This window comes from Arthrobotrys flagrans (assembly GCF_004000055.1).
Source record: "Arthrobotrys flagrans strain CBS H-5679 chromosome Unknown unitig_15, whole genome shotgun sequence".
In the NCBI taxonomy this organism is placed as follows: domain Eukaryota; kingdom Fungi; phylum Ascomycota; class Orbiliomycetes; order Orbiliales; family Orbiliaceae; genus Arthrobotrys; species Arthrobotrys flagrans.
Genome location: NW_027137545.1, coordinates 4,962,399 through 4,976,990, shown reverse-complemented (window position 1 = coordinate 4,976,990; position 14,592 = coordinate 4,962,399). Strand labels below are relative to the sequence as shown.

The window sequence follows — 14,592 nt, the reverse complement described above, 5'->3', positions numbered from 1 at the left end:
AGGCTTCCTGTGCCAAAGGCACGAAACTGGAGACAAGATCATCAATGCTTTACAATCAATTTCAGATACCAAATGCCTAGGTGCCATGAATATTATACTTTAGAACGATACAGAGCAAATCAGGAATCCATCTATGCGCGTGGGCAGCTGATCGACCTTGGAAGCCTATAACTTCGCTATCGATTAAGAAGGCCAGGTCGAAATCGAAGCACGATCCCACAATTCTAAAAGACATATCGAGCAGATCCGATGCAATTATACGATAAATGCCTCTATCTAACCATCTGTGGCTTGGGGGGCAGCCTTCTTCGATATATAACATGCCAGCAAAGACTTTACTGAATTCCACGCTCGTGTTACGGATTTCGGGTACTCCACGGTCGGCGCAGCGGGAAAAGCATCTACCGAAATATTATTACTAACATCATGGTCATGGACTGTTCCAGAAATTGCGATATTGGAGAAAAAGTCGGTTTCTTTTGACCGGAAGATATATTCTCTTACGGCCTTGTTGGTAATCTGCTATGAAAGTTAGCTGAGCGATAAATCGGCGATTGGAAATAAGGTCAACTTTCATCAAATGCTTGGAACCGACTCAAAGATTTTCGATAGCTACGTCGACTGTTACACACTTTCACCGATACACTCCTAGATGGAGATTTCAAGACATCAGAAAATATCAATTTGCTCTGGCTTCTCTTCGAGAATACTTTGTTTCAAGATGAAAAACTCAGGACTCTGGAGCACATTGACTTTATCCCAGAACACTTCCCAAATATTTTTCGGGGAGGGAGGTATGTTGATATAACCTCGTAGAGCTGCGTCAAAGTTACAATCTAACATTATATCAGGTTTAAGGAAACAAACTCCCTTGAAGAGGAATATGGTGGATCTTTGCTATTGAACATGGAAGCCTCGCGCGCTTCTTTTGATGTAAGTGTACTCGGGCTATCGCAACGTTCAATCTACCATATCGCCGATTATCATATAGAATCCTTCTTTTAAAGTTTGTAGAACTAATGGCTAAGGTAAACGATACATATTATAGATCGCCCTATCTCAATTAAGCGTCTGCCATCAGCAACTCGTCCCGACTGTCTTAGAATGCCTTGAAAGCAGAGCTAGCTAAAACTCACGCTGATCTCCCGGCTCGGGAAAACGCCGCGTACAACCTTGCGTCGCGCTACAAGATTGGCTTCGGGGTAATACGGAATGAGCCACAGTCGCATGAATGGCTTCAACAAAACGGCGAGTCTGGCCCTACAAAACTTCAGAGTTCGCTAAGTATACACAAGCTGGAGCCAAGAGAATTGTCTCTACAATTTAATCAGAATCTCTCTCCTTACGATACAGAAACCAAGGTCAGATATTTTAAGGGCTTATGACCACAACGGCAGAATAAGAAATTTGATAATGATGAAGCCCCACTTCAAAAGCAGTTGCCTTTAGAGCCTCGCATAGTTTCTACAGGCGAATAATTAGTTTGTGGAAGTCGTAAAGACGAAGTACAAGAGAACGAAGGGGAAGGGACCCATCGCTTTGACTATGGGGTCCCGGATTTGAGAGAAGTTGTTCCGGACCATGAATTTCTTGTTCTCGGCGCGATTACCGCCTGGAATCACAGAATATTGGCGAAAGATCGTGGAAACAATGGACTATTCGAAATTTGGTTATTATTGGACTGCGACAAAGATGATCCTCGAGGATATGAAGAGTATTCACTAGCACTAACCACTAAAAGCGAGCAGGGGTGGGCCGACGCTTCTGATTCGGGCTCGGGGCTAGAATACCACACATACGCGCAACCCAAAATCTCGGTATCTTTGGGATTCGCCACACTGCATGGCCGAGGAAATATATGGTGCTCCTACAATATTAGTCTTCGACCTGACATTAGGCGAGATTATTCTAGTCTCCTTCTGGCTTTACGAAAGAAGGACGGCGTCGAAGACTTTTCCATCTCTCCGCTGGGAGACTCCTGGATTTATGAAGCAACTAAAGACCATGAAAATACTCTCAACAAGTTCTTGGAAGAATTTCAATCCAGAACTCTAGAGAACGATATGATTTCAGAGGCGGTAAAACTTTCCAACTGGCTTTCAAGAGCTGGACAGTACAATAAAGCCGAGATTCTACTGACCACAATTATTGAAGGGAGAATAAAATTTCTTGGCGCAAACAATCCTTTAACTGTCGATAGCAAAGAGATATTGGCCAGGATTCTCATCAGACAGGCGCTGGGCTGAAGCGGAACGATGTGCGCTCGAGGTTCTTACCATTCGGTGGAAGATGTGGGGGGTTAGAGATGACGAAGCTTCACACTCATTACATGCTCTGACGGAAATCATAGAGGGATAACGAAAAAATGACCGGTTTGAAGAAGAGATCAAACTATTCAAAAATACGTCGACATTTACATTGAAAGTTATGGCTTAGGCGATGAAAGAACCTTGGGTGCACTGCAAGAATTGGTTCTACGATATGTCATCATACAAGAATCTTTTAAAGTTGATAGAAGGTTGATTAGGAAGCTAGAGAATTCGATAAAAGCAGTCGCCAGTACCCTTGGAAAGGAAAGCAAAACGGACGTCGAGTCAAAGAAACTGCTAGCAATCTACTATCAGCAGATCTCACTTTTGTTGAAGGGAAAACCCTAATGACAATTTCGCCCTCATTATGTTGGGAAACGCAATGGACTTAATAGCTGAAATAGAATGAATTGGGGTGTCAACCTCTGGCCGACACTTACAGGACGATGACTTTGAGGGAATGTCGAACCTGAAAATCACTCATTATCACGACTCGTGTGGAAATATAAACGACGGTGGGGCCTGTACCCGAATTGGATGTCCACGTGGTCGGGAAAATCTCTCTCAAGTAGCTTGGAAAAATGCGGGGATATACTGTGACTGGTTGATTCAAGAGCGAAATGATGAGGTTGATAGAGCACCAGAAGATCCCGCGAAGCGAGCTTGGGCATTCAGGAAATTAGCTGACAGCTTCATGGTTTATTTTCGAGTGTTCAAGAGATTACATGATATAAAATCTAGTATCCAAGCAGTTAAAAACGGTTTATTAAGTTTGCCAGACAATAACATCGAATATGAGCATGCCGACATCAAACCCAGGCTCCGAGATCAACTGGGAGAATACACTGAGCTTCGTTTTAGATCAAGCCAATCGCTAGAGGATCTCCATCAATCCATTTCTAATATTACTAACAAGGAACCCGAGACGGCTAAATTATAGGTAGGATTAGCGACCTGCCTGGCTACTGCATTCAAAATAAGGCATGATTTTACGAAGGAACACGAAGACCTCAGGAAGGCTATCTCTTAGGTGGACCGCTTTACCAGGCATCATACTAGGAATTCCGATAATCTTTTCGACGAAAATTTTCACGGGAGGTGGCTTTTCAAGCACGCCTGCTGGAAATATCCAAGATCTCGATGCAACCGTCGACCTGGTGCATGCAAGAGCTTTTTTTGCACTTTCAAGATCTTCTTCTTAAAGAACTAGAGTTATCAATCGACTCCAACCCACTCCTCACAGATTGCTACGTAGAGAAAGCCCATGCGAACTGTAACACGGAAAATTTAGAGCGGTCTATTTTTCACTGCAGAAAGTTTCTTGGTTTAATCGATAGGGAATTCTATCGCTCCAGTGTATAGACTAGCAACATATGAGAAGTTAAAATATATCTTCTCGCTATGCCGGCGTGGTTACATAAGGAGCGGGCCGGGGATTTTAATACTTTTGATCGGGACCTAGCCGTCAGTGATCTTGATATTGCGTTGAATGCTTTGAAAGAAGCAAGGGATCTCGCAGCTCCAATGCATATAGATAATGACCTGCGAATGACACTTGCCGATGTTGGTGTCTGTGCTGGCCGGGTGAAAGTCGCATCCACCGAGGATGGAAAAAAAATACATAAAGGCTTCGAGCCTGGGAATCAGCTACTGGCGACCCGCTGTAGCTACTAGCGACCAAGGGTAATCTATATTTGGGCACTATGGTACTATTTCAGTAAATATCTAGTGTGGTGGAAATATGTGGTCAGAGTGTTCTGTTGCATTTTTGAGTTAACGCATCTTGGCATTCTTGTTCTATAAATCGTATTCCTAACAACGTTCTTTCCAACCAATTCCCTTTGTCCAACAACTAAGTTTCCTTTGTTTAACGACTTCCCTTTGTTCAACTAATTTCCTTTGTTTCTTATTATACACCTATTCTAATACGTATTGCTATCTTATTATTTATATATATATATATATTATTCTCGTTGCTCAGTTCCAGCCGCCTACCGCTCTAAACCGTCCATTGTCCCTGCGTACAGCTGATGGGCCAGCTAGATAGCTGGTAGTCTCCTAGAGACCATTTTACTACCTCATACTAGGTACTCTGCGTAGCATTAACTTTAATTCTACTCATATAATGGGGCGCATATATGATGCGGTTAATATCATACAACGTGGCGAGGTTAAATTATCAGACTGCATTACCCTTTGTGGTGATGACCCTTCCAAATTAGTATCGTGGCAGAACGGACTGAAGAAGAGGACAATCCTGCAGTTCAATGTGGTATAATCGCGTCAGCTAATCAGTTGATGAAGGATGCGGCTATTCGAGATAGACCAGCGGCTGAACAGGATGTCCTTTATTTCGAAATGGAAGCAGCAGGGTTGATGAATTGGTTCCCATGTCTGGTTATTCGAGGTATTTGCCACTCCTCAGACTCTCATAAGAACAAGAAATGGCAAGGATATGATGCAATGGCAGCGGCTGCCTATGCTAAGGATCTTCTCTGCGAAATGGTTCCTGCGAAAGTGGAAGCCGGGGGAGGATTGCTGAGATTCCTGGGATCCTTTCTTCCAGTAAGCAATTACACTCGAGTTAGTTGGTCTTAGTGATATATGGGCTTGTATTGAAATATCTCAACTATAGACTTTTTAATACTAGATCTCGGTGATCGATTAGATATCGTTCGGGAATTGAGCTAACGAACTTATAGTCGAGATCAATGTACATGAGGTGCGTACGGACGTCAAGTTGATTCAGAATAAGATGAGGAACAAAGACATAGACCGCTGGCTGTCTGCCCCGAACCCTTCGACGAATTATAATAAAGCGCTTGCGCGGCGCCATGAAGGCTCAGGCTGTTGGTTCCTGGGGAGCAAACATTTATCAAATGGAAGACGTCGACACAAAATCCTTTCTTTTAGCTTCACGGGATTCCCAGACGCGGGAACACAATTCTTAGCTCTACTGTTATCGAGGAACTAGCAGGGAATACCAACGAAACTGAAAGGAACTTGATATCAATATTGAAGGTAGAGATTACAGCAATGCCTTTCAGGCAGCATCGACCAGAGGCCACGAGAAAATTGTCAAGTTCTTATTAAGCCAGGGCGCTGGCGTCAGTTGCATTACCGTAGTAGCTTCCATCTTGCGCATTGTCAAGATTTTATTAAGTCATGGCGCTGACGTCAATGCGCAATGTAGAGACTACGACCATGCTCTCCGTGCAGCAGCAGCGATTGGAGGTGACCCGAAGATTGTCAAACTCTTATTGGACCACGGTGCCAACGTCAACGTGCAAGATGGAAGCGCGTTCGGCACTACACTCACCGCGACTTCATTGCGAGGGCATGGAAATATCGGTAAGCTTTTATTAAGCTGCGGCGCTGACATCAATGTGCAAGGTGGAGGTTGGGTACTGCGCTTCAGGGAGCAGCGGTTAAAGGTTAGGAGGATCTTGTCCAACTCTTATTAAGTAACGGCGCTGATGTCAATGGAAAACGTGGATACGATGGCAGTGCGGTTCAGGCTTCATCAGCTCAAGGTCGCTTCCGTATTGTCGAGCTTTTACTGAGCTGCGGTGCTGACATTCATATGGAAAGTGGATGTTATTCTGGAAATGCGCTCAAGGAGGCAACAGCTAGGGGTCATCAGAATGTGGTCGAGACTTTGTTACGCAACGCCACTGATACCAATACCCCGCAGGGGCACCATAACCGCATCGTTGAGCTCGAATGAAAGCACGGCGCATGCAGTGCGCAAAGGTTGGATTTAGCTACCAACCATGTATCTATAGTATGGACTTACTTTGCTTGAGGTTAATCTAAATCTGGATGACAACTCCATAGAATAGAATAAGATTATACAATCAAATCTGCTACAATCATACTAATAAACAGGCTATTGTTCAACGATAAATAATCAAAAGTATCTAGCATTTCCATCAAGCAGCGTAGCTGCTGGCGCTGTGGTGTCTGGGCACGAGACTAGGCAACACCTTATATAAAGTAATCGGTCCGTTTCTTTGTGTTGTCTACGTGGTGTTTCCCCACCATGTATTGGCGGGGTCTCACAAGGGAGCTAACCACCAAATCATCAGCCTCTGCTGGTATCCAAATCGTCTTCGATGCCGTGCAAGGCTTCACTTAGTCCCCTCGAGTTCATGACTGATACCATTTATACCCCAAGACATATCTGGGACGATTTTTTTCGAAGAAAACACGAACTCGCGGCTGACCAGTCACAAACCCCCGCGCAGCGGAGGGAATCCGAAATCAGACGCCACTTTCTATATCGCGGGTTCATGTATCGGTTCTGGAACCGCAAGAAGATACGATCTCAGTCATAAAATTGTCATCGCTAGAGAAAAAGAGGGAAACTGCGTCAAACGCCGTGCCAGCCAGCACTGATGCCGTGCAAAGCTACCCCAAGTCCTCTCGAAGTTATTTCTGAAGGTACTCCGAGATCTGTTTGGGGTAGGATTTTCCGGAAAAAACACGATGAACCTCTCCGACCAAGAGACCAAATACGGCTAAGGAGCTTTGAGAACTGGCTAGAATACCTGTATTTTGGGTATATGCGCGACTACCAGAATCGCCAGAGGCGTCTCAGGGAAGGTTTTTGAATTCCGAGTTTTAGGTTGGGGTTTACTCGAGTTCGTAGAGGATGGGATGCCATGTTACATCTGGAGCCACCTCGTTCAATTCCAGAGGCTCGGAACAACCAACCTACAGATACAAAGGCCCAGCAGTTTACACTACAGCTCATCGCAGACTTACAGGTGTATATTATTAGGAAGCGGAAACGCGTCTTCACTCGTTAATCTACTTGTTTAATACGCTAGAGTTGTACCGATGGCGCCCAAAACTATTATAATAAAGCAACTACCGAGCCCTCTTTTTTGTCGGCGACAATACGCCAAGAGAATTCTAGAGCGACCTCATCGAGATGCAGAAAACCAACAGGCCATCGCAGGGGTTGAGAGCAATCTACACGCGCCTGGTGGGAGAGGCGGAGGCGTGCTGCAGCATTACTGTCGGACTTTGAAGAATAAACTCCTTCTAAGAGATATATAAATAAAAATTCAAAATAAGGGAGAAAGAGAAAAGGATGCTTTTACAGAGTAAAGATACTCAGAACATTCGGATCTGTATCTGCCTGTCCTTCTGAATATCGAACTCCCAAATCCTTCCAAGCAACTCTACCGCCACAATGCCCCGCAAAGCAACTTCCACTCCATTTGATTTTATCAGGAACGACACTCCGAAGCCTCAGTTGCTCCACAATTCAAATTTTGGCGCGCCGAGGAGCCGGATCTTAGTATCCCGACCATCACGGAATCGAGATATAGCCAATACTCATATTCCGGTGGTTAGCAGGCGGCGCTGACTTCGAAAGCCTATCAACGGAATGATTGCTCCACACTGGATCCTTCCCGACCCCAAAAGCTTCCAGCCTCACAACACGGATTCGCGAATCTCTTCAAATTCTCGATTGCCCAAAGAAAAACTTCCCCAGCCAAGATGCCCTGTTCCGCAACCCCACCGCCACTTGATTTCCTCCCCGAACGATTAGATCGAAAAGTATGGGCTTTGGTAAACCGCACCCGTCACCGCTTTGAAAACCAATACCAACAGTGGCCGATCGCCGGATCTAGTGTTCAACAACCACATCATCTTTCAGATAATCGAGAAACCCACCTAGCGGTTTGCCGTACATTTTGCAAAAATTACGAGGATAGATATATGGCTACGCACGGTATGAATTAGTATAACAGGGACTAGAGAGAAGAACAAAAAATACGCTGCTAGAGACAAAGTTTCTCCATCTATGAATTTTCGCCAGCTGGCCAGCCGAGTTATCGATAACAAGAAAACCTCGGTAGAAACTAAACATTCGGCAACAAGCGAGACTACCCGCGTTCATAAAAAAAAATCGTCATCTCCTGTCAAGCGCGTCTTAGATACATTAATAAGACCCTCAAAAACCCTCCTTCGCTCCTTCGATCCATCGCTCCAATTATTTCTCCTCTTGGATAGCTATAAACTTCGTTCAAAAACAGATAGATATCCGTATAGTTACCTCTCACCCTTAAAAAGGAAACGGGAGCAAGGAAAATGCCGTGCAAGGCTTCCATCACACCCCTTGACTATGCGGCATCCAACACACCACGCTCAGTGTGGGACCAAGTAATCCGGCGGAAGAGGCGGATAACCTGGCTGGCGCAGACAAATCCCGGGATTATGGGCGGATGGGAAAGACGAGGTTTCCTGTATTTATACGGCAAGGAAATGCACCGGTGGAGGGTAGGTTCGAATTAGATGCTCATGTCAGCGGACCGGCCTGTACTGCATACCTGTTCGCTTTGGGAACGATTAGGTCATACAGTCGCGTTTGATCGATCACATTTATATTCCAACCCTTTCCTAGGAAATTGATCTCTTCCCGAACACCCCTTCAACTTTTTCATGGTATTTATTTGGTCCTCACATTCCTAATAACTATCAGTAATATTGTTATTTCCTCCTCCTTTGAAGATATTTCCTGGGCGAGAGCGAGCCGCTATAGCTAGAAATTTCAATAATGCCTTGCAAACACATCCTCCTCCCTCTACCACGTGCCCGGGACGATACACCACCGCAAATATGGCATCGGGTAATGGGAAACAGAGCGTGGATTCTCAAACACATCGACCACGAACAGAAAGGCGAAATTGTAAGGCACTTGTGCCAATTTTATCCCATCGAAGAGATGCAGTGGTACGACCGCCTGATGGAGACATGGGACTCCGAACGAACCGCAACAATGTCGGCAATTGCATGATTATATATACCAGAGCGAATACGACTGGGGGTTTCACGGCAGTGTCATTTTTCCTCTTTTGTATAGAATACTGTTATGGGAAGATGTAGATAAATGGTCTTTCTACTACGGCCCCGCAAATACGGCAAGTTATTTCTAGAGTTTACAGTAAAATAGATACCTACAAAATTTGTCCAATGAACCATCATGAACTTTTACTATCGTAGGCGACCGCCGCAACGCAGGCATCCACATCCGACAGCAATACTCACCCCAAAAGTTTTCCCATCGATATCCTACCTACCACCCGGTTATACGACACATCATGATATTACCCACAATTCAAATTACCCATTGCCATGCATAGAAATTCTCCAAATCCCAATCCCCACCTCATCTCCAAACACCATCCTATCCCAAAACACCACAAACCCGAAACAATCACTATCCTTTGGAATCCGCACCTGCATAAAGCCCCACCCGCCCAAAAAGGCGAGACCCCAGAACCTATTCCAAGACGTCCACAATGCCGATACCCACTACCATCAACTACAATTGTAAACTTCCAGGTAGCTTAAATAATCCAGCTGTATAAAGAAGTTGTGTATCTACTAACTAAGCCAATTTAACGTCAACGCCCCACTCATGTCACGACTGGAGGCTCTAATCACCAATACAGCGTCCCAGCGATCAGTTTCGGCAGCTATTAACCGTGGTTTAGCATGCTCCATAGCAAGACGTATAAAATTATAATGTAAAGCGCTTGAATTGCTTTTCTATGTAATGGTAATTTACAATCGTCAAGCGTCTATGCTTGCCACTAAGCTGGTGGAGCTATCAATGGCGATAGCATATTCCCGTAATATCTCGAGACACACAGGAATGAAGTATATAAGGCCATGATGAAGCCACTGAAAATATTTCTATTCTTTATTCCAGCATCAAATAATCCAGCTATCTATCTTACGATTGAATATCTTTATATACTGTGGTGAAGGTGGTATAGGAGTGGTGGACTTGACTTGTTGTATTTTTTATTGTTCAACACAGCTTGGCGACGGCGCACCCATTCGTTTTGTCTATAAATTGTAATCTGCTATGCTGGGTCCTGTCGGGGGACATCTTACTTACATACGACATATACATACACACATACAGACGAACATTCACCAGTTTACAGTATTCTATGTTTTATCCACAAGCGCGAGCTCTTGTTATTTAGGCCTTTCTTCCAATAGACACTTGTGTTCCCTCAGGCTTATAGGCGGGCCTACCGCCCACCGCTCTATACCGTCCATTTACCTATGTATAGCTGGTAGTCTCCTAGAGACCATATCACTACCTCACAATACAAGCCTGATAAACTATATAATTTATTACTATAATTTAATATCCTGCACAATGAAATTCCTCGCAGCATCCCTCCTTCCCCTAATCCCCGCCGCCCCAACCCCCAATCCCCATCAACCGACTCCTCCCCAGATAAGAAATTCATCGTCGTCCTAAAGGATACCATCAATACCAATCAATTGAAAAATCACACACAATGGGCAGCCAAGATCCACGCTCGAAATCTTCAAAAGCGTCAATCGATCGGTCTCCCCATCGAACGTCATGTTTCGGGTGTAGAAAGAACATTCGATGTCAACCGTTTCAAAGCTTATGCCGGTTCATTCGATGATGAGACATTGCGTGAGATACAGGAAAATAATGATGTATGTTCCACCCTCATGTTTAGCCAAACGTAGTATTAACCTGACAAAAACTCTCCAAGGTCGCCTACGTCGAACAAGAACAAGACGCCTACACCGAAGGAACAATATCCCAATTCCCCGCCACCTGGGGTATCTCCGAACTCTCAAACCGAGCTTCCAACTCCTCAACCTACTACTACGACTCCTCAGCCGGTGAAGGAATGTATGCCTATATCATCGACAGCGGTATCAATTTCTCACACGAAGAATTTGAAGGTCGTGCGGAGTTGGGTTATAATGCTTTGAAGGGGCTGGATAATACTGATACTTCGGGTCATGGAACTCACGTTTCTGGGACTGTGGCAGGGAAGACTTATGGTGTCGCTAAGAAGGCGAGGTTGGTTAATGTTAAAGTTTTCCAGGGGAGAAAGGTTTGTTTACTTGCTAGTTTGAGATTCTGTGGCTGTGACGTTTGACTAATGGGTTTCATAGACATCGATCATCGACATCTTCGATGGATTCAACTGGGCGGTTCAAGATATCATAGAAAAGAACCGTACTAACGTCGCCGTTATCAACATGAGTTTGAGTAAGCCAGTCCCTAACCTTATAACACACAATAAAGCTAATTACCAAAATCCAGCCACCAAAACCAGCAAAGCCTTCAACGCCATGGTCGGCAGCGCCTACGAAAAAGGCATCCTGTCTGTCGTCGCAGCCGGCCTTCAGAAGATTGTATTCATAACGACCGGATGAACTTCTGGTGGGAAGGGTTTTCGAACATCAGCATTACTTTGTCTCGCATTGCTGGGAATCCAACGGCTACGAAGTCGATCGCGACCTTGGCCACATGGCGCTTCGTACCTGGGTTTCGTAGCTCCCAACAAGAATGCAAGTACCTCCTCCTTCAACTCTCCAAACAAAAAAGGCCATCTTATTAACACCCATCCACAGGTCTCAGCATCCCTCTACTCCCCCGCCTCCGCCAACACCTCCATAACCGTCGGGGCCGCCTCCCGTAGCCACGTCCGCGGCTCCTACTCCAACTGGGGTCCATCCGTAAACCTCTTCGCCCCAGGTACCGGCATCACATCAGCCGGCATTGCAAACGATACTGCCGTCAGAGTTCTCACTGGTACATCTATGGCTTCCCCTCACGTTGCCGGATTGATCTGCTATATTCGTGCCGCAGAAGGGTTGGCTGATGCTAAGGATGTTGTTGATCGTATGCTTGAGTTGGGTCAGAAGGGCGTTTTGAATGGGACTACTTTGAATGAGAATCCTAATTTGTTGGCGTTTAATGGAATTGAGTTGGATACTGGTTATCCGGGACCGGAGCTAGTCGGGGGGATAACTATTATTATTAGAGTAGTGTTAACTTGATAGGAAGGGCTAGAGGATGACAGCGGAATGATTTGGATTTATTAGCACCGTTTGCGAATTAGGAGTAATATTTAATGTAATATACAAATATGGAACATGAGTATATAGATTCTTCGATGGAATCATGAATACACTCGAGACTAAATACACTCTAGCTTCAACGGAAAACGCGGCATGAGAAATGCGTTGTCGCTGTCAAAATACCACGCTCCAAAACGGCAATCGTCCAATTTGGGAATATTGAAGGGTTCCGGCTCGTGATAAAGCGCATGGGAGCACGAAATCATCGGCCAACACCACGCCAGCAGCTTAAAGACAGCGGATGACCAAATGGCCTGGGGGTCCAACTTAGGACTGTGAGCTGGGGTTCAACTTTTGGGGGTTCAAATATTTGAACCCCTTTAGTTTTGCCGTTCAAAATGGCCACATGATCAACACCATCACTAACGACCCATATCCAATAATTCAGCGGCCCCGAAATGACAAAAATATACAATGTGAATAATATTGAAACGCTATATAAGTATATATCTGGTATATTTATGTACAACTACTAATCCCAGCACAACCATATATACAACCTTCCTTCCTTCACTCTAACTACAGCCCCTATATTTACAAGCACTGGCTGTAGTACGGGTTAAGAACCTGGCAGGTACTTCCCTCAACGCAGTTAGTTGGACCAGTCCAGCCGACACCGCCGCATTGTCCCCACTAAATCCCCAAAAATTAGTATTATATTCTATAAGTGTATATTGAAGAATGTGGTGAAGTTACCTTTTGCTGGGCTTGACCGCCAGCAGCAGTGGTGGTGGTTTGTGCGGTAGTAGTAGTGGTAGTCCGGATGGTGGTCAAAGTGGTTCTAGGGGTGGTAGTAGAAGAAGTGGTGGTGGTGCGGACAGCGGTGGTTGTGCTGGTGGTGGTTGGGGTGACACCAGATCTTCATTAATTCACTATTAGCTAAACGCTCATATATCTTTGAAAAGCAAATACATACCCGATCTGAGTGTTCAAGGATCCAGACTCAACGTATACACCGCTGAAATACCAATCCTCGACATCAGAGCTCTGAAGGTCAGAGTTCATTGGGAGACGGAGGACACCCAAGTGCCAGTCAGCGCCGTTAGAGGAGGTGCTGACGGAGAAGGGACCAGCGGTGAGGACGAGTGGGTTGGAGCCAGTGGAGTGCCAGAAAGAGACTTGGTTGGTGGAGAAGTCCTAGCATAGAAAATTAGAAATACTGTCCATGTATACCAATAAGGTCCACAAATGATATATAGAACATACAATATCATAAGCAACGTTATGCCAAACATCAGCATCGAAAGTAACGCTCCACTTAGTCTGCCCAGAGACGCACCACTTCAAAGTAGGATCACTGGTACCAGAAGCACCGGACAAAAGACCATACTTCAACTCCGTGAAATGAGACTCAAAGAAGTTGACTTGATGCTCGAGATCAGCACGTGGAGCATTAGTATTGGTTCTCTTGACCGAAAAGTGGTAGTAGACGTGTCCCTGGTTGATTCCGGCGGAAGTCTGGGGGATCAACTCGGTACGTCTCATGTTCTGTCCATTCCAGTAGGCGGTGTTGTCGATGGAGATCTTGACACCCTGGTTGGAGACGGTGTCGGCAGGGTTCTTGTAGCTTGGAGAGAGATTGACATATTTGGTGACTGAGCCGCTGCCGTGGATGTAATACTGATATGGGCCGACTTGGTTGGACCACGACCAGTTATTCAAATCCGTGCTGGAGGTGAATTCGTTGAATCGTCCATCCCAGATGACGGTGCCGGCTTCGAAATGTTAGCTTTATACTGTCGAAACAATACATATCGAAAAGTATATAAAACGTACCCAAAGCGGACCCAGCGAGGGCTTGAACCAAAGCAAGCTTGAACATTTTGAAATCCAGTTCCAATATCAAAAAACGTATATATATGTACAGAAAAAGACAATTGAATTTTCTTTCCAAGTCTCACAAAGACCGCGCCAACAATGCAGAAGAAAACCTTGGGGAATGCTTGTTGAGAAAGGGAACTCTTGTCGAGGCAAAGCGGGAATAGGCTTTATATTAAGCATGGACCACAGCTTAGTCGAACAAAAAGAAGGCTCGACTCGTTAGCCAACATCACCCACCTAATCTCGACGGCTAATCAATCCGTAACCCCGACCCATCTCGTTAACAAGATTAAAGGCCTTCAAGGAAAACTCCAGAACATCGATCACATTAGAAAGGATCAACGGGGTAACTCATAGCATGGGGTGTGGTGATGTCCGGGTTAACGGTGCCTCAGGCGGCTGGTGAGGAAAGTATGGCGGAATCGCAATGGTTTGTTTTGCAATTATGAGGTTCCTTAACGCCTGAGTGGTTTAGTACGGACCATCCGGTCCGCGCGAAAGAAGCATTGAGATC

At 45.2% G+C, this 14,592-nt stretch overlaps 3 protein-coding genes across 3 annotated transcripts; 2 read left to right on the top strand and 1 right to left on the bottom strand.

Annotated features, from left to right (window-relative positions):
• Positions 1-4,607: 4,607 nt before the first annotated feature.
• DFL_001359 (uncharacterized protein) lies at positions 4,608-6,036 on the top strand (the record flags this gene model as incomplete). The annotated part of the gene is made up of 4 exons (XM_067629968.1): positions 4,608-4,874; positions 5,012-5,031; positions 5,335-5,695; positions 5,749-6,036. The coding sequence occupies 4 exons, from the start codon at positions 4,608-4,610 to the stop codon at positions 6,034-6,036; spliced, it is 936 nt and encodes a 311-aa protein (XP_067495937.1).
• Positions 6,037-10,403: 4,367 nt separating this feature from the next.
• DFL_001358 (uncharacterized protein) lies at positions 10,404-12,176 on the top strand (the record flags this gene model as incomplete). Its single annotated transcript, XM_067629967.1, has 6 exons — positions 10,404-10,414; positions 10,517-10,814; positions 10,874-11,224; positions 11,286-11,382; positions 11,437-11,528; positions 11,748-12,176. The coding sequence occupies 6 exons, from the start codon at positions 10,404-10,406 to the stop codon at positions 12,174-12,176; spliced, it is 1,278 nt and encodes a 425-aa protein (XP_067495936.1).
• A 615-nt stretch (positions 12,177-12,791) lies between these two features.
• On the bottom strand, positions 12,792-14,079 carry DFL_001357 (uncharacterized protein; the record flags this gene model as incomplete). Its single annotated transcript, XM_067629966.1, has 5 exons — positions 12,792-12,890; positions 12,954-13,116; positions 13,174-13,394; positions 13,464-13,972; positions 14,034-14,079. The coding sequence occupies 5 exons, from the start codon at positions 14,077-14,079 to the stop codon at positions 12,792-12,794; spliced, it is 1,038 nt and encodes a 345-aa protein (XP_067495935.1).
• Between the last annotated feature and the right edge of the window lie 513 nt (positions 14,080-14,592).